This window comes from Spermophilus citellus, assembly GCF_964194105.1.
Source record: "Spermophilus citellus genome assembly, chromosome: 5".
Lineage (NCBI taxonomy): Eukaryota > Metazoa > Chordata > Mammalia > Rodentia > Sciuridae > Spermophilus > Spermophilus citellus.
This window is the reverse complement of record NC_138186.1, coordinates 47,271,617-47,290,896: the sequence shown is the minus strand read 5'-3', so window position 1 is coordinate 47,290,896 and position 19,280 is coordinate 47,271,617. Positions and strand designations below refer to the sequence as shown.

General features: G+C 47.9%; 3 protein-coding genes across 5 annotated transcripts in view; 1 reads left to right on the top strand and 2 right to left on the bottom strand.

Annotated features, from left to right (window-relative positions):
• Positions 1-203: 203 nt before the first annotated feature.
• On the top strand, positions 204-12,746 carry LTB (lymphotoxin beta; the record flags this gene model as incomplete). 3 transcript variants are annotated; one of them, XM_081294177.1, is made up of 3 exons in its annotated part: positions 204-368; positions 11,458-11,725; positions 12,130-12,746. In XM_081294177.1, 3 exons carry the CDS (start codon positions 339-341, stop codon positions 12,630-12,632), a joined length of 801 nt encoding a protein of 266 aa, XP_081150303.1. In that variant the 3' UTR covers positions 12,633-12,746. The 3 variants fall into 3 exon arrangements, with proteins under 3 accessions (XP_081150303.1, XP_081150302.1, XP_081150301.1); XM_081294176.1 differs by lacking the exon at positions 204-368 and adding an exon at positions 10,855-11,055 and having other exon boundaries at positions 11,542-11,725; XM_081294175.1 differs by lacking the exon at positions 204-368 and adding an exon at positions 10,855-11,055.
• Positions 4,843-6,669, bottom strand: LST1 (leukocyte specific transcript 1). The gene is made up of 4 exons (XM_081294232.1): positions 6,580-6,669; positions 6,084-6,182; positions 5,704-5,726; positions 4,843-5,041 (listed from the first exon to the last, which is right to left on the bottom strand). The coding sequence occupies exons 1-4, from the start codon at positions 6,593-6,595 to the stop codon at positions 4,895-4,897; spliced, it is 285 nt and encodes a 94-aa protein (XP_081150358.1). The 5' UTR covers positions 6,596-6,669; the 3' UTR covers positions 4,843-4,894.
• Positions 12,747-15,853: 3,107 nt separating the features above from the next.
• TNF (tumor necrosis factor) overlaps positions 15,854-19,280 on the bottom strand; it is a 5,353-nt gene continuing 1,926 nt past the window's right edge. Inside the window, exons 2-5 of the mRNA XM_081294200.1 lie at positions 18,010-18,225; positions 17,406-17,454; positions 17,178-17,225; positions 15,854-16,904 (exon numbers count right to left, since the gene is read on the bottom strand). Of these exons, the coding sequence (XP_081150326.1) occupies positions 16,486-16,904; positions 17,178-17,225; positions 17,406-17,454; positions 18,010-18,195 (702 nt within the window). The 5' untranslated portion in view covers positions 18,196-18,225 and the 3' untranslated portion in view covers positions 15,854-16,485. The remainder of the gene's footprint in view (positions 16,905-17,177; positions 17,226-17,405; positions 17,455-18,009; positions 18,226-19,280) is intronic.

The window sequence follows — 19,280 nt, the reverse complement described above, 5'->3', positions numbered from 1 at the left end:
TCAGAGTTATTTGAAGGGGTCCTCAAATCCTTACACATAACGGGATTTATTCTAAATGAACTAAAGAAAAAAACCCCTAAGTACTGTATTTAGAATCCACAGCATTCCAAGCTATGATGAATGGTTTGGAGGTCCTGGATAGAGAGAAGGACATCCTTGAGTTCAGTCTCAGCAATAACCCTGATCACCTTATTCCAGGACTGGGGAAATCTGAGTCACTGTACACTGAACATCTGATGCAGAGGGATCTGGGAGTTTACAGGAGAGACTCCCATTTTACAGATATGTAAGTAGTGGAATTGGGACTCCAATTTAGCCTGACTCGGCTTCTAAGCCACATGGACCTGGGACATGGAATACTTCCACATGTGAGTATCTGGTGGCCCATTCCATGTCCCCACTAGTGTTGATCTTGCCTTGCTCCCCAAACTGTGGCTTTCTCACAGTTGAAGTAGAAGAGATAATTTTCTCCACATTGACTTTTGGGGTGGGTTTGGGGGTTGATAGAAGGAGACAAAGTAAGGGACAGGGAAGAAACTGGAAATGAGGCCCAGAGGAGTAAAACCACCATGAAGTCTCACGTCTCTCATGCCCTGTGACCAGCAGGGGGCAGCTCTTGCCTTGCTAAGGCATCTCAGTCCCACATGGTCCAGTTAGATGCCCTGGGAGGTGGCTTTTCCATTGCTGAACAATGACTGACTCCATACTTCTCAGACTCTGTGGCATGTGTGGTTGTCCAGGTGGCTCAGGGAGGTTAAACTATGTGTTCAAGATTATGTTACTAGTTTGTGAGGGAGCTGGCATTTGAACCCAGCCTGTTCCAAGCCAGCATTTTTACCCCTGAGGTTACTGCTTCTCTAAAAGAAAGCTCTGAGTTGCAGTGATAGGTGGCAACATATCTAAAAACACATTTCAAAATAGAATAGAAATAGGGGCTGTGGGTATAGCTCAGTTGGTAAGAGTGCTAGACTCACATGTACGAGGCCCTGGGTTCAATCCCCATCACCAATCAATCAATCAATCAATCAATACATGCTTACAGTTTAAAAAGGTTCCACCTGGCATATTACATGTAATGCTTGTTTTCTGTATGCTGTGTTATGTGCAGTATACATAACCAGGTGTGTGGCATACTCTTGTACTAATCCCTATATAAACTCAAAGTTATGTGTAATGTGATGTGTCTTTCATTTGTGTCTGTAAAATACAGAGTGGATTTCCCAGTGGGTAAGCCTGTATAGAAGGCAGATAAACAGACCTCCAGTAGGAGTGGATTCCTGTAATGGAGATCTGAATATGAATGAGTCCAAACTCCATCAGCAGCACTCACTCCTCTGCCAAACCACCCAATCAACACTATCAGAGTAAAACAGGCTATGTAAATGTAGCTTCTCCACAAAGTCCCTGGTGCCCGCCTCCTATCATCAATCAGCTTGCTTCTCTAATCCACTCATTTATAGAAATCCTAGGGCAGTCCTGGGGGGAAGGGGGAGGGCCAGAGTTCAGGGAAGGAATTGGGGGCAATGATGGGCTTGGGCAAACTTGAGCAAGGGGGAGGGGAAGGAGGTTAGCTTTGGGGCCCAGTAGGGCTGCTGGAGGCTTATTCTGAGTAAAGGGTTGGTCTTCTTGAACCTCAGAAGTGGAGGGAACCACATCCTGGTCTCACCCACCCTTGGGCTACCAGCCATCTAAGCTCCACCCTGCTCCTTGCATGTGGGCCAAATGCCCCACCTCCCAGAGTTCCAGACATCTTCAGCAGCAGCATCTTCTTTCTTCAGGGAGGCATGCATTTGGTACCCAAGGTCCCAGGCAGTCAGGTCCTTAGCAAGTGATGCGTGAGTTCTGTTTGTCCTAAAAAGCTTTCTACCCTCCCATCTGGTGACCAAAGATCTGACCACAAGTGATTGAGGACCTCTACCCAGGTTCTCCTCAACAACTGGATCATCCTTCAACATGGCCTGGACGCTATTGCTCATCTTTATTATGGTCTATCCAAATGACAGGGTATTTGCTCAGGACCCTTAGGGATGTGGGGCTGGGAGGAGGAGGCTAGGGGGAGGCTGGACTTAGATGCCCTAGGGGAGCAAGGTTGGTAGGGCTGAACCTTGTGCCCTGAGGGGAGCTGTGGGCACTTCCCCTCACCTCTGTTAGCTGATGCCAGTAGACAGTAGGTTCACAGCCCCTCTAGGTCTCTGGCTTACTGCAAGTGTTATTCTAAATTTCCATGCCAGAGACCTTTTCTTCTCATTTACCTTCCTAGTAAGATAAAGTTGAAAGAACCAGTAAAAACAGCTGCAAGGAAAGAAGGAAGGAAAGGACCAGAATTTTGGTTTATCTTTTTTGTAGGATTTTCATTTGATGTTTAAGAAGTGTATTAATCTAGGCTTATTAGCTAGGATCTGTATATATAATTAGGAGTTCAGGAGTCCTAATTAAGTCTAACATACTTTTTTTTTTAGTGAAACCTATTTTAATTAACAGAGATTGCTTAACTATCAGGCATATTAGTTAACTAAATACAGGGCTTCTTAGGTGTAGATTCTATTCTCAGCTTCAGCCACCTGGGAACCTAAGGCAAATTCTTAGGCCTCTGTCCAGACTCTAGGGGCCAACCAAGGAATCTGTTTCAACAAAGACTTTGGCGTGTGTGTGTGTGTGTGTGTGTGTGTGCGCGTTGTAGTCCCAATTACTCCGGAGGCTGAATGGGGAGGATCCCTTGAGCCCAGGGATTTAAGGCCAGCCTAGGCAATAGAGTGAAATTCAGCTCAAGGGGAAAAAAAAAGTACAAACAGGTAATTTAGGGGAATTCCCATACACAGTCAGGTTTGAGAATCACTGAAATAGAATGATGGGGGAAATTTTTCCCTAATTAGATAATTTAATTGGAGATTTTAATAATTGATTTAATTAATCAATATGGACAAGTTCAATGAGGATTTCAACCAATCTCAGCTATGTCTTCACCTGGAAATTTAATTAGTTAATGCTCTAACAAAAAACATAGCAAAGATGGTTTACTATTATGGAATGTTATTAGTACTAAAGTAATTCCTGAAATAATATCATGATGATATTAGTTAGCTAGGCAGCCACATTCAATACTGAGTTGCAATTGCACCATGGTAGCATAAATTCAGCAAGACAAGTCCTTTGTGAAGGCAGTTGGAGAGGGTGAGAGTGAGAATTGGAATTGGAAAGACTTTGAAAAATGATTTAATAAACAATGTTAAGAAACTAAATTAGCGGGGTGCGGTGGTGCACACCTGTAATCCCAGCGGCTCGGGAGGTGAAGGCAGGAGGATCACAAGTTCAAAGCCAGCCTCAGCAATTTAGCAAGGTGCTAAGCAACTCAGTGAGACCCTGTCTCTAAATAAAATACAAAATAGGCCTGGGGGTGTGGTTCAGTGGATGAGTGCCCCTGAATTCAATCCCTGGTACCCCCACCCCCTAAAAAAGGAATTAGTAAACTAGTAAATAGGGAAAAATTTAATGAGACACCCAAAGCATGTGTCTGTGTGCCTTACAAAGAGGGACAGTTGGGATATTCACTCCAAGCTCTTTTCTCTTGGAGAAACTAGAGAGGCATCTCTGGATTTTCTCTCTGTCCCCAGGATCCTGTATTCTCTGGGTGTTCTCTGCAGCCCTCCCGCCCTGCTCCTTCAATGCCAGCAGAGGGAGACCAGCCATTGGCTCTGTCACGTGGTACCAAGACAAGGTGGCCCCTGCGAAGGAAGTGAAGAACAGAACCCCATAGTTCAGGGACCGCCTGGTTCCCCTTTCTTTTTCCCAATTCCTCTGTGACCACCAGGCTGAGCTGCACATCTAGGACACCAAGGCCAAGATGCTGGCGTCTATGTGTGCAGGGTGGAGGTGTTGGGCCTGGATGTTGGCACAGGCAATAGGACTCAGCTGCTGGCAGAGACAATAAGGCATGGGGAGGCAGGACCTCCTTGACTGGAATGTCCCTGGAAATCAGGAATCCTCCCCCTGCCCTTGTTAACTAAGCCCCTTCCTCTCCACTGCCCTCATGCAGGACCTCATGGGCTAAAGTTAAGCACAGTGTTCCTCCTTCAGGCTGGATTCTATGCCTTTGGTTTTCTCTCCATGGCAGCACCCTCTCTTACCAGAGCAAATGTGAGTATGGAGCCTGGAGCAATGATGGAGGGATAGGAGGGGCAGTAGGAACTGGAGGAGGAAAGGACATATGTTATGAAGAGGACAGCTTCAGTGTTGGGGCACTGAATGGCTCCTTTCATCTCTCCCACCAGGCCACTATCACATGGGGACATGCTGCCATTCCTTGGGTGGCCTCTGAGGAATGATTCCAGATCCTAGTGATCTCTGACCCTTTTCAAGAGACCCCAATATATCCTTCTCTGCCCCATAACAACCTCCTCCTTTAGAGTCTTGTATATTTTCTTCTTAATTTTCCAGATGCCCAAATCTGCTCCCCCGGTTCTTAACTCTCTTCCCCTTAGGTCTGACCTGGACAGGTCCAAGGAGAGATCTCCCTGCAATAGGGCCTAGAGGTCCCTCCCAGCATTATCTGGAGTCTCAGCCAGGGAGGCTGAGACTGTGGCTCCTGAGAAATGGAGATTATCAAATTAATTATTCCTACTTGTCAATTGCTGATTTCAGCCAGACCCACAGACAGTTTTCTGCTCCCAGGGAAGTTCAGTTCATTAATACCTTTTTTTTTACCCAATATTTATGACTTGACCCCAAAAAGAGTGGGAGCGAGCTACTTAAATCTGGATTGTTCTCATTTGGAATAGTGGTTCAAGATGGATTGAGAGGCCTGAGACACAGAAGTGGCAAGATCATGGTCTTTACTGAGTGAACCACAGGATGATCCTGACCACCCGCCTGGGGTGAGGGAGGTGTCTGGGGGTACTCAGGAGGGTTTGTTCTTGGCAATGCAGGCGTAGTCAGTGCTGTGGTCCTCCTTCATGCCTTCTGCTTCTCCTTCGACCTGATCACTGCCCAATATGGGTAACCTTTGCAGAGAGGCATAGTGGAGCTCTTGGTATGGAAGGTGGTCCTGGCCAGGTAGGAGATGCTGATGGAAGGGTGCTGGGAGCAGCACCCTCAGATCCATCCCTGAGTACTGCCCTCAGCTCCCATCTTTCTTACCTCACTGATGCCTCAGTTTTCCTTTTTTTTTCTCTGAAGCTTCCCTCTTCCTCTCATTCTCCCTGTCCCCATCTTTCTCTCTCTGCTGACCTACGCTCCTATTATTTTTTTGGTCCTGGGGATCAAACCCAGGGCCTCATACGTGCAAGGCGAGCACTGAGCTATATCCCCAGCCCTGCTGTTCTTTTCTATTATTGCTGTTTCTCTTTGTGTCTCTCCATCTCTTGCTCCCCCCTGCCACCCCTCTCCACCCGTGCACACTTTTATTCCTACTCTCTTACTTTTTCCTTTTCTCTCATTTTCTCTCTCTTAATTTCTTTCTCATTTTTCATCTCTTTGTCTCTCTCATTCCATTCTTTTTCAATCTTATTTTCTCTGATCTTCATATCATTTCTTTTTCTCTCTTCTCAATTTCTTCTCTCTTTTTGCCTTTCTCTGACTTTCTCATGTTTCCACTGTCTCCCCTCTTTACTCTTGGCCCCCACCCCTCACTTCAGCCCCCCTGCACCCCCTTATCCCCCAACCCTGCTTGGGCTCTCTCTGACCCTCCCCTCCCTGCCCCAGACTCACCCATCTTCTCTCCAATCTTTTCACTGGAAGAAAAGAAGCAACTCAGCAAAGCCTTCCTCACTAGCTCTGCACCATCCCAGCAGTAGTTTCCTCCCTTATTGATTCTGGTGGTTTCCAGGGACAAAGCCCTGCCCCCCACTTTTTCTTTTCTGCATTGCTCGGGAGAGAACCCAGGATCTTGCACATAGGAAACAAATGCTTTATCACTAAGCTACATCCCCAGCTCAGCGCTGGCCCTTTGCATATTCTTCTCTCACCTTTCCCACCCAACTCCCACCAGTCAGGACCTGTCAGGATTGATGGAGACTTTGGCCTCAGCAGTAGGAAGGGTGTGGGTGGGCACTGCTATAGGTGACTGAGGAAATGAAGCTAGGGCTCACCTCTCCGACGGAGCAGACAGAGGCAGGTGAACAGAGTGACCACAAGCAAGAGCAGGAGCCCTCCCAGGCCCAACACCCCATAGTGGAAGAAAGGGCACCCTGTAGGGAAGAGGGGTAAGTATTAGAGGGTCTATTTCTCTCTTCAGCTTTCACATCCTCCTGGTTGGTTGTGGGCATCTCAATTTCCCTATCAGTTTTAGAGGCGGAAAAATATACTCTTAAAGATTTTTCACCCTAAACCTCATTATCTCACTTCCTACCAGAGTTATGCATCCCTTATCAGTTACCTTGCCTCATATCTGGGACCGCTCACCCCTGTGGCTTCCCACCACAGTCCCTGCTAATCCAGGACCTCTGTGGGGTCTCTTTCCCACCCACACCTGTGGTCCTTGGAAGCCTTGATCACCTACCGTAAACCATCCATATCTCTTTTCACCCATTACTCCCTGCACACCCACAACCCTCCCTGTACAGAAGAGAAGGGCCCCTTACTCACAGCCGAATGAACACATTAGGTTGAGGACTGAGAACTGGCCTGGAGATCAAGAAGCCTAGCCAGTGTTCTGACAGTCTTAATGACCTGGGCTAGTCACGTGCCTCAAGTTCCTTATCTGTGAAACAAGGGGCCCTGTGTTACAATCTTTTCCCTAGCTGAGGAGCCTCACCTATGTCCTAACCCTGAGATGGGCATTTTCCACTTGTTCCCACAGATCCTGAGAGTAGAGGGTAATATAGTATCCATTTATTTCCCAGGTCTAAGGAGTCTGGACTTTTACAGAGATATCTAGTCAGAAGTGGGTAGAGCTGGGGTTTGAGTTCTAGCCAACTCCAGAGCCCCCCACCTCCCTTCCCTCTGACCAAGGCTGGCCAGGTGGTTTAGAGGGGCCTCTCCAGCACTGGGTAGTTCTAGGAACTGGTGAGAGGGATGATGGAGGGAGAGGAGCCTGGAACCAGAGTGGGTGTGGGGGCTGTAGAAAAGTAGAGAGAAAAGTGTCCAGAGCCTCTCAGCTACTGTGGCCCAGTAGAACAGGTCTCTACTTGGTTGATATGGTGAACTGGGGCGTGGAAGAATTTCTGGGGCCCACAACTTCCCCTCAGGCACTTCCTGCACTCCGACCACTGGTTCCTGTTTGAGGGCAAAGAGGGGACTACTGACTTCACACCAAAGCCAGATGTACTGACTATGGTCTAAAACCAAGACTCTCCTGGGTTTAAGAGGAATTAGTTAGGGTGCGTGTGGGAAACAGAAGCCTGAGATGGCCATGAGGATGGTGGGAACAGAAATGGATTGTTTTTCATTTCCTTGGTCATTAGAGACTCAGGCTGGACAGAGGATTTCTTTAGGGCCTAGGGAATATCAAATACGTGCTTCTGACTCCCTTCTTCTTAACCTTACCTCACTCTGGGGTGTGACCATTCTTACCCTAACCCCACAATTTCCCGGATAAGGGTCTCTACCTATTTTCAGCTTACCCTGAAGGGTGGATACATTGGCTAGAGACCCCTAGGTAGAAAGGAGAGTGGCCATCTCAGACATTCCTGCCCCTTCTCTGGTCTTAACCACCCCCAACACAACTTTCCCAGCATTATTAGGAGAGGAAGTACATCTCTGAGATCTAGGATTGCAACATCTTTCCTTCAAGGTTCCCAGACTGCGGGCAGTGAATAGGTCCCTCTCAACTCCAGTCATACTATTGATTATGCTAGTAGTCAGTGAATGTCCCCCTCCTCTAGAGGCCTTACCTGATTAACTTGTTCCCAGTTACCTTTCACTCTGCATCTGCTGAGAGCTCATGATCTCGGTTTATGCATGAGAACACACACAGCCTGGCTTCTACATTGGGCAGAACTCTGATGACTTTAGGGTGACTCCTGGTCTTCTATATCTATAGCCAAGAATCCAGCAGGGTGCTTGGCTGGTTGATTAATAAGCAGGACAATCAGAGGTAGCCATACTGCTAATAGATGAAGGACAAAAAGTTGACAAGTTGTTGGCATAGGAGGTGGGGGTAATCCAGGAAGACTTCCTGCAGGAGGCAACATTCTGGTGCTGAGCACAGAACTAAGGGCAGTGATCCAAGGCCCTCTGGTTAGAGACCTGGGCAAAGGACCCTTCATGATACTGTGATGGAGAGGGTGAAGGATGATGGAGGATTGTACTCCTGGCTTTTGGGAAAGGTAAAGACTATGAAGCTTACGTGAAGGCAAGAGGTGAGGAAGAGATCTGGTGCCTGTGTTTATATGTATTTGCATTTTGTTTTCCAAATTCAGGAACTTTGTAATTGGACATGGTGCATGCCTGTAACTCCAGCCACTCAGGAGGCTAAGGCAACAGGATCACAAGTTTAAGGCCAGCCCCAGTGACTTAGCAAGATCTTATCTCAAAAAAAAAAAAAAAAAAACAACAACTAGGGATGTAGCTCAGTGGTAAAGCACCCCTGGGTTAAATCCCCAGTACTGCCAGAAAAAAAAAAGACTGTCTCAAAATGAAGTAAAAAGGGGTGGGATGTAAGCATGTATAAGACCTTAGGTTCAATCTCCAGTACCACAAAAAAATAAATAAAAATTCAGGAACTTTCTGCTGCTTCTTACCACCACACCATCCTTAATGTTCCCCCTGCAGAAAAATAGGACAATATTCAGGTATGTTTGTTTATTATATATATATTTTTTAAAGTTCAAATGAAGAGAAAATTTGAAAGAATTACACAGCAAATATATCCTTACCATCCAGATTCTACAATTAAGAGTTTTCTATATTTTCTTTCATTCTTTATTTTTGGTAATAGGGATTAAAACCAGGGGCACTTAAAAACAGAGTCACATCCCTAGCCATTTTTATATTTTTATTTTGAGACAGTGTCTTGCCAAATTGCTGAAGTTGGCTTTGAACTTGGGATCCTTCTGCCTCAGCCTCCTGAATCACTGGGATTACCGATGTGTGCCATTGCATCTGGCCTGTATTTTTTTTTAAATACTTATTTTTTAGGTGTAGATGGACACAACACAATGCCTTTATTTTTATATGATGCTGAGGATCGAACCTGGGTCCCACCTGTGCTAGGGGAGCGCTCTACCGCTGAGCCACAATCCAGCCCTGGCTTATATATATATATATATATATATATATATATATATATATATTTTTTTTTTTTTTTTTTTAAGAGAGAGTGAGAGAGGGGAGAGAGAGAGAGAGAGTTTTTTTATTTTTTAGTTCTCGGCGGACACAACATCTTTGTTGGTATGTGGTGCTGAGGATCGAACCCGGGTCGCACGCACGCCAGGCGAGCGCGCTACCGCTTGAGCCACATCCCCAGCCCTGGCCTATATTTTCTTTATCACACATTTATCTTGTGTCTTGTATCTTTTGAAATTGCAAATGTTAGAACATGTCACCTCTAAACCCCATAGTGTGCTGATCACTGACTCAAGTTGAGTATATTTCTCCATTTCTTTTTTTTTTGCCTGAGGAAGACAAAATTTACATATAGTAAAATGCACAAATTTGAAATGCACAATTTTTTTTGGGGGGGGGAATCTAACTTAGGGCCTCACACATGCTGGGCAAGCATTCTCTCAATGAGCTACAAGCCCAGACTGTCCATAAGTTTCTTAGCTAGCCTCTCTGTGCCTCAGTTCCTACTTAGGTTTTTATCAAGATTGAAATAATTATTATAAATAAAGTATGTAGATTGGTGTCTCACACGTGCTCAATGTTATTTGTGTATTAGCTATATTATTATTATTATTATTATTAGTGTTACTACTACTATTATTTTTTGTGTGTGTGGTGCTGGGGAATCAAACCCAGGGCCTTGTGCATGGGAAACAAGGACTCTATTAACTGAGCTATATCCCCAGTCCTACTACTACTATTATTATTGTTATTATCCTAACACAGAGAGATGTCATCAAGAAGTAGAGATGATCTGGGGCCATCTGAAACTTCCTCGGACCTGATCTTTTTTCCCTCAATTCTTTCCCACTGCCTGCTTCTTCCATTCATCTGGTCCTTCCTATTTTGTTTTGCTTATTCATTCATTTTTCCTTTCATTCATCTATTCATGCATATTTAGTAAGCATGTACTAATGGATGGAGCTCATTCTAGACTAAAGCTCTCTAAGGTGGGAGTGTGCCTCATCATTCTCTGGTCCTTGATCTTTATAGCAAGGGAGGTAATACTGTATTCCTATCTCTTTTCAGCAAGTCAGCAGTCATTGGTGAGGCTGAAGCCTGCTTCAATTGCCATTGCTGTGAACTGGCTTAACTCTGCCTTTCCCACCTACAGCTAGGAGGATAGGAGTGAGCAAAGGAATGAAGAGGTCAGCCCAGTGTGTGATATAGGTTTATTTCAGGAAATCAGACATGCATCCCTCAAGACCCCAGTTCTTGTCCTCCTACTCCAGCCCTTTACTTCAGGAAAGGGTTTGCAGCCCTCTTCTAGCACCCATCTCTGAGGTATAGGAGAATGCAAAAGACATTGGAGAGAGTTCTGTATTGTCATTACAGTCTTGCTATCTGAATTTCTGCAAACTTCCTTTTCTATCTGGGCCTCAATTTCCCTGTGAGCCAGAGTGAAAAGCCCCTCCAGCTCTACTTTGAGACTGTCTCTCTACCCCAACTCCTTCCCCAGTTCAGAGAACCCAGGCATCCAGCTGCTCCACCCCAGCTCTGGGTAAACAGGAAGCTGGGTGAGGGGAGCAGGGGTGTGCGGAAAGTCCCAGCCAGGTGTGTGGGTCTATAGGGAGGGGGTGGCCCCACCCCTGAGGTATGAAAGCCCCCCTGTTCTGGTCCTGGTTCAGAGTCTGGATGGGAGCACTGGGGCTGCAGGGCCGGGGTGGGAGGCCCCAGGGAACGGGCTGCCTCCTGCTGGCTGTGGCAGGAGCCACTTCGCTGGTGACCCTGCTGCTGGCAGTGCCTATCACTGTCCTGGCTGTGCTGGCCTTGGTGCCCCAGGAGCAGGGAGGACTGGTGAGTGGCTGCAACAGACCTTAAAGGGCTGCATCTTGCTGATGCTCATTGACCTCTGGCTATTACTGGGGTCTTTTGCATACCTGGCTCAACTGACTGGCTGTCTCTGGTGGAAATGTTATGTCTGTCTTTTTGCTGAATGTTTCCATGTTCCTGTACCGCTACTGTCTTGATGTTCCAAGTCCCTTCCTGGTTGTCTATTTCTCTTCTCTCCTCTTCCCAAGACACACACAGACCCATCTCTCTGCCCAAATACATATGTCTTGCTTGCTCTCCCTTCCAGGGAGATGTGTATTGGGGATGGTGCTGGAAACCCAGCCTGGGGTTTGGGTCCATGGTTGGAGGGGTGCAGATGGCATCAGATGAATCTGAACTCTGGACATGGTTACCTTACCCAACCAGGTAATGGAGTCCGCAGGCCTGGGAGCACAAGCCCAGCAAGGACTGAGTAAGAGCAATGGACTCCCTTCCCGTCTGCATTCCCAGATACCCTCTTCCTCCAAGAATCCATTCCTGCGCCCTGGCGCCCTGTCCTCTCATGGGAAGCATCCATGGGTGGCCACCCTGCCCCCAATTGTGGCCTCTACACCAGTTCCAGGGTTTCAGCAGCTGCAGGAAGAGAAGCCAGAAACAGATCTCAGTTCCAGGCTCCCGGCTGCCCACCTTATTGGTAAGGCTGTGGTTGACCTGAATATGCATTCAAATAGTCCAAGAGTGCCAATTTTTGTGGAGTCCCTCCATTCTGCGATTCCAGTGCTGGATTTCCCACCCCTTCCACCATCTCTCGCCCCTAAAGTGCCCATCCTTCCATTAATTCCCCATTCTTGCTGCTTCCCGGAGCAGACAAAACTCAGCCTAGATCTTACCACAGCCCTCCGCACCCCACAACCCGGTGCCCTCAGCCCCCAGCTTGGATTCATTCCAAACATAGCCTCGCTGCCCCCGCCCCTCCAGGCGTCTCGCCCCGCCCCCTCCTGCCTACCCTCCCTGAAGTCCGGTCCTCAAGCGGTGCTCTCAGCACCAGTTCCCAGAGAATCCACCCACCCGAGAATCCATCCACCCGTCTTTCTGCAGGCGCGTGGATGAAGGGACAGGGGCTAAGCTGGGAGGCGAAAAAAGAAGAAGCATTTCTAAGGAGCGGGACGCAGTTCTCTGGCGCCGAGGGGCTGGCCCTCCCGCAGGACGGCCTCTATTACCTCTACTGTAACGTCGGCTACCGGGGTCGGGCGCCACCTTCCGGCGGGGGCCCTCAGGATCGCTCCATCACGCTGCGCAGCTCGTTGTATCGGGCTGGTGGCGCCTACGGTCGGGGCGCTCCCGAGCTGCTGCTGGAGGGCGCCGAAACCGTGACTCCAGTATTGGACCGTGCCGGGAGGCCACAGTACAGACCCCTCTGGTACACGAGCGTGGGGTTCGGCGGCCTGGTGCAGCTCCGGGGGGGCGAGAGGGTGTACGTCAACATCAGTCACCCCGATATGGTGGACTATAGGAGAGGGAAGACCTTCTTTGGGGCCGTGATGGTAGGGTTAGTGCCCTCTGCGTCCCTAGGAAAATGTCTGCATAGTGCGAATGTATGAATCGACCCAGGGATTGGGGACCCAGACGCCCGGGATCCCAGGGCAGTAAGAAAAATATAGGAAACTGTTTAGAAACTGATTTTGAACCCGATGAAAATAAAGAATGTAAAGCTTTAGTGCTGTCAGTACGGAAGAGATGCTAACGCGTCTTAATTCATAGTGGTGCAATGTGTTGGTTAATTGTTTTTGTGTCTTTCTCATTGCTCAAAACCATTCATAACACTGTGTGTGGCCTTTGCTCCCACTCTGTGTGGCCTGCCCTTCCCACTCACCCTACCTCTGAAGGCCAGACCCTAGCACGAGTCCAGTTGGAGGGTATAAGGAAGGGCCTCTTTAAACCCTGAAGCATCGCCAAGCATCCTGGTTCTCAGGGCATGGTAATCCCCACCAGACTCTCACTATTCTCTTTTCCCTTGGGTCCCTTCCCACTCTGAGAGTAGTCATTACAGGGGAAAGCAAGCACCACTCAGAACGACCCAGCGGCAAGAGGGAACCCCTAGTATGGCTGAGGGGGGAAGCATTGAGGGCTCCAGCAGCTCTCCCCTCTGGCTGACTAAAGGTCCCTTTAGTCCCCAACCTACTCTTCTACATAGAGCAGTAATCAGGCTCCTGGGTGTGAATGCAGGAGGCTACAGGAAGGAATGGAGGTTGTTTGGGAGGAGAGGAGCCTGTGGTGCCCCACCCCAACAGGGAGAGCCTAGGGAGGAGGGGTGGAGGAGGAAACTGATGAAGATCCTGTGTTGGGTGGGATGGAAAGTATTCATCCTTTGTTCACACTTCGGGTCCTCCTTCCCCCAAATGGACAAGTATGGGTACCTTTAGGGTGAGTAACAGCAGTCTCCCCACACCATGACCGACTTTCAGCCACAGCCTGGAGGAGGCAGAGGGGGACTCAAAGCCCTATCTAGGTCACCCCAGTGGGTCACCCCACCCCCGCAGAACATCACTTATTGGTTTTCCACTGCCTGGCTATGCATCTGGACTGAAGGAAAACCCAACTTCTGAGCCTAGTGGAGGCCACTCTATGAGGCTCTGTTTCCTATTCTGTTACCTCTACTGTAACTCCATGTTCAGTAGAGCCTTCCTGTGGGGATTGAGGGTGATAAGTATATTTTGCTTGGCCAAACTTTAGTCAGGTTTCTGAATCTTCTACTTTGCCTATTTGTATACTTCCTCATGAAATCCAGTTTTAGCCACAAACGCTGCTAAGTTAGTTTAGCACGAACCTACCACCTTCTCCATGTCTGATCACTCTCAATATCTGGTCAAGTTCCTTATCTTCAATATTCCCAAGTGATGTCTAATTACCCTGGCCTGTCTCAGCAAATATCCTGTCAGATCTGCTTAACCAGAATCCCCCATCCCTGATTTGTATTTCCTTTTAGTTATTTTCCATCCACTGACCCTCACCCTGCTCCTTGGCTATCAATTCCCTCTTGCCCATGCTGTATTTGGAGTTTAGCCCAGTCTCTCTTCCTCACTGCCAGATTTCATTGCAGGGTATCACCATGGTCCTGAATAGTTGCCGCCGCCTCCTCCTTCTCCTCCTCCTTTTGGAGCCTGGTACTGGGAATTGAACCCAGGGGTGCTTTACCATTGAGCTACATCCTCTTCACAATTTGTTTATTTATTTACTTATTTATTTTTGAGACATGGTATCACTAAGTAGCTTAGGGCCTTGCTAAGTAGCTCAGGGCCTTGATAAGTTGCTGAGGCTGGTCTTGAACTTGCAATTCTCCTGCCTCATCCTCCTAAATCAGGATTACAGGTATGCCCCACCACACCCAGCTCTGAATAGTCTTTCCTACCATGCTTTACCAAGTACCATTGAGTAATGTGAATGTGTGTGTGTATGTGAGTGTGTGTTGTGTTGAGGATGGAACCCAAGACTTGCATATTCCATTGAGTAATTTTTTTTTTCTTTAACAGAGGTTCTTTTCTCTTTCCAATTCACTCCCTTCATGCCCCACCCCTCATCATTCACTAAAAAGATCAATGAGACCAAAGCTGGCAAGTGGGTCCTTCACCAACATCTTATACCTTTTGGTGGTGGTGTGGAGGTATACTGGGGATTGAACTCAGGGGCACTCTACCACTGAGTCACATCCTCATCCTTATGTTGTATTTTATTTAGAGACAGGGTCTCACTGAGCTGCTTAGTGACTCTTTGTTGCTGAGGCTGGCTTTGAACTCGAAATCCTCTTGTCTCAGCCTCCTGAGTCACTGGGATTATAGGCATGGGCATTGCTCCAGCCTTTTTGTTGTTGTTGTTTGGTGCTGGGGGTTTAATTCAGGGCTTTGCACCTGCTAAGCATGCACTCTATCACTGAGCTATATCCCTTAATTTTAGTTGGTTTTTCCAATTTTACCCACTGAAGAATGAATGGATAAAGGAAGTAAGGCAGCATTTATTGAGTGGCTATCATGCCAAGTACTGAGCTGGGTCTGATGGAAGTTGGGCCTTTTTTTTTTTCATGTGCCCTTCAGGCAGTGGCAGGTGAGGTTGACTGGTTTAGGTTGCACAGTTAGCACAGGGTTTGGGGGAAGGTGGTTGGGATGGAGTGATTTGGAGCCCAGACACCTGAATCTTTGGAAGTCCCTTGGCTGTGATTCAGGTACCTGAGAATGTGGCTCCTCCCCAGCTCTCTCAGGCCACAACAGCCGGAAAGAGTAGCAGGATTTTCCCAGCAAGTACTTGGAATTCCCAGAGTGGGAAATTCCCATGCCCTGAGGGACAGGTAATTAGGTTCAAGCTCCAGTTTCCTGGAGGAGGGAGGCTATTCAGCTGGGCTTTGTTACATAGTATCTCCTGGACCCCAAGAATCTAAGTACTGGGGTCTGTCTGTGTCCAGGCATCTTTTTTTAAATTTTTTTTTAATTTTTATTTTTTTAAGAGAGAGAGAGGGAATCTTTTTTAAATATTTATTTTTTAGTTTTCGGCGGACACAACATCTTTGTTTGTATGTGGTGCTGAGCCACATCCCCAGCCCGTGTCCAGGCATCTTAAGCTCTGCAGAGAGAAGACTTCAGAGAGTGGGCTCCTACCCCCAGGGAGAGACAGATGCAGAACTGACTCCAAGAGAGAGATCATGTTTCTTTTCTAAGCAATCTTTATTTCTATTTCTCGCCACTGCGATTACAGACACAGCTCCCCTAGGGAGCAGAGGTTCAGCGATGTAGCAACAGTAGGTCACCAAATCAGTATTATTAAAACATCTGGATTAGATAAATATTTTGTTTAAAACATAAGCAAAAGGAGGCAAAGAGGCCAGGAGGCCAGGAGGCCAGGTGGGAACAGCCTATAGTTCAGTTCCGTTTTCACAGAAAACATGTCTGGCCCAAGGCAGCTCCGACGTTGGGCCCCCAGGACACCCTGACCTTCTAAATAAATACATTCATCAGTAAATAAATAAATAATAAATAAGTAATAAATAATCCTAAGTGCAACCATAAATAGAGGGGGCTGGCCCTGTGGGAAGGGATAGGCTCTGGAAACATCTGAAGAGAGGAAGGCCTGAGGTCCACTCTTGTGAAGTGTTTGAGGTGAAGTCTTCTTAAAGAGTGTGCTGAACCAAAAGCTTCCTGATCCCCACATTTCAGATGTCCCAGGTTGAATTCAGGGATCAAAACCTGAGGGCCCCAGTGGTTTCTGGTAGTCTTGGTTTGAATTCTTGCTAGAGTGCCCCATCATCCAGGTCACACATCCCTTCATCCAAGTTTTCTGAGTGGTGTTGAAAGTTCTAAGATTGGGGTCTGACCCTAATTCCCTTTCTCAGCCAAAAAAGGACAAGGAGGCAGGGGCCGAGGGATTGTGGTAGGTGAAGGAGAGGAGGTGGATGGACATCCATCTCCCTCACAGAGCGATGACCCCAAAGTAGACCTGCCCGGACTCAGCAAAGTCGAGATAGCTGGGCAGGTTGACCTCAGCACTGAGTCGATCACCCTTCTGCAGCTCGAAGACCCCTCCCAGATAGATGGGTTCATACCAGGGCTTGAACTCAGCTCCCTCCAGGCTCTCCTTTGGGCAGGGGCTCTTGATGGCAGAGAGGAGGTTGACCTTGTCCTGATAAGAGACAGCAAAGCGGCTGACAGTGTGGGTGAGGAGCACGTAGGAGGGGCAGCCTTGGCCCTTGAAGAGGACCTGGGAGTAGACGAGGTATAGCCCGTTTGCAGGCACCACCAGCTGGTTGTCTATCAGCTCCATGCCATTGGCCAGGAGGGCATTGGCACGACGACTTAGCCACACCAGCTGCTCCTTGTCTTCATTTTTTGCTAGAGGGAGGGAGAGGTGAGTCAGTATGACCCTGTGAGTTTACTTCACATCCTGGCCCTCAAGTTCTGCTCACCCCAACTTCCGGTTACTGTCCCCTCTGTTTTCACATCTCTTCTGGCCCTGAGTTTCTGAGTATCCATCACAAGGCCTTTCTGTTCCTCTACCCTCCTTCACACACTGTCTCCAGGGTCTTCTACTTTCAACCCACCAGTCCTATGCCTCCATGTATTATGTGCTCCTTCATCCCCAAGACACATGCTCAGAGTTCTTACCTACAACGTGGGCTACAGGCTTGTCATTCATGTTTTGAGAAGATGATCCTGAGGAAGAAAGAAAAGAAAAAGTTGAGCCCCCCAAACTTCTTTGAAAATCCCTGCCTACTTTGACCTCCATTCCTTCTCCCCAAAACCCAAAACTCTAAATTTCCCCCACTGTTTCCATCTCAGGATTAACACTCCTCCCTCCACCAGAATTAGGAAAGAAGCTTGGGAGATACTTACTGAGTGTGAGCATCTGGGCCTGGGGTCTGAGAGCGAGGTTATTCAGGAACTGTGGGAGAAGGAAAAGATTTAGTACTCGAGGAATCAACCCAGAGGAGAATCAGCTGGCTGCTTATTCAGCTTGAGCTCTCTGCACCAAACATCTGGTTTCGTCTTTCCATTCATTCATTTATCCTTACATACATCCAACAGTGCCTTCTGTGGGCCAAATTTTTGCCTCTCCTTATTTCACTTTCCTTCAACTCTCTCCTTATATCTCTTTCCCTCAGTTCTCTCCTTATCTTTCATATCATCCACATCTCATTCTGTCTCATCACCTTTAATCATATAACTTTCTTTTCTCCCATCTCTCTGCTCATGCTCCATATCTTTCTCTGGAACTCTTTATATATGTATATCTGCCTGCTCATTCATTCATTCATTCATTCATTCATTCATTGAACAAGTATTTGATTAGCATGTTTCTTGTGTCTTTCCACATTTCTTTCTGCTACCCTGTCTTCTCTAGCCCTCCCTATCAGCACTCCTTTCTCCCCACCTCTCTCTTGTTCTCTTTCTCCCCTTTTTCTGTCTGGATGGAAGTGAAGTTTGGGGAGGCACTCACCTCTTCCCTCTGGGGGCCGATCACTCCAAAGTGCAGCAGGCAGAAGAGCGTAGTGGCTCCTGCCACAAGCAGGAAGGAGAAGAGGCTGAGGCACAGGCACCGGCTAGAGCCCTGGGGCCCCCATGCCTTCTTGGGGAGTGCCTCCTCGGCCAGCTCCACGTCCCGGATCATGCTTTCAGTGCTCATCGTGTCCTTTCCAGAGGAAAATGTGGAGCCCTGGATGTGGAGCAGTGTGTGTGTGAGAAGGAGAGAACCTGCCTGTCTGGTTGCCTCTCTGGGATTATTTTCAGGGGAGTTTGGAGTTGCTTCTCTCCCTCTTGGCTGGTCCCCTGGTGTCCTCGCTCAGGGAGCTTTTGCTGGCTGGGTGTGCAAACAGCTGCCTTTATAGCCCTTGGGGCAAGAGGAGGGCGGGGAAAGACTCTCTCGTTCAACCAGCGGAAAACTTCCTTGGTGGAGAAACCCATGAGCTCATCTAGAGGAAGCGGTAGTGGGCCCTATACATTCTGTCTCGGTTTCTTCTCCATCATGGGGGCGGGGGTTTGGAAAGTTGGGGATACCCAGGCATCAAGGATACTCCTCATCCTCCCCACCCGGATACTGTGGCAAGCTTCTTGGGCCAGTTAACAAAGTGTGTGTGTGTGTGTGTGTGTGTGTGTGTGTATGTATGTGTGTGTGTGTGTGTGTGTGTGTGTGTAAGAGAGAGAGAGAGAGAGAGAGAGAGAGAGAGAGAGAGAGAGAAACAGACCCCCTGGAAGCTGGACCCAGTTCCTCCTGACCCTTAATGTCTGTTGTCTCTATTTTTTGGAGGGCCAGGTCTGCTGTGGTCTTTCCCCTCTGATTTCTTTTTTTGTTTTCTTTTTGGTACTCAGTGCTTAACCACTGAGCCAAGTCCCCAGCCCTTTTTATATTTTACTTAGAGACAAGGTCTTGCTGAGTTGCTTAGTGCCTCCCTAAGTTGCTGAGGCTGGCTTTGAACTCATTATCCTCCTGCCTGAGTTTCCTGAGTCACTGGGATTATAGGCATGCACCACTGCACCAGGCTCCCGTCTGATTTCTAGACAGGACTCCTGAGAAGGAAGACATGAATTGGAGCTTCAGAGTGGGAAGGAATTGGGGTGGGGGGAGAGGCCAGAATAGTTTGAGATTGGGGGCACACATTGGCTTCTGGAAGGGGTTGGGAGGGGTAGCAGGGACAAGCCTGGGACAGCCCCAGAGGGAGTGAACTCTGACTTGGGAATTCACAAAACCCATGAGGGCCTTCTCCTTTCATT

Excerpts from the sequence above, each read along its gene's own strand:
- LST1 (XM_081294232.1), bottom strand. Across the intron at positions 5,727-6,083 it reads CTGTCTGCTCCGTCGGAGAG|TGAAAAGATTGGAGAGAAGA; the intron begins GTGAGCCCTAGC and ends CTTTTCTTCCAG. Across the intron at positions 5,042-5,703 it reads AAAGATTGGAGAGAAGATGG|GACCACCTTCCATACCAAGA; the intron begins GTGAGTCTGGGG and ends CTACCTGGCCAG.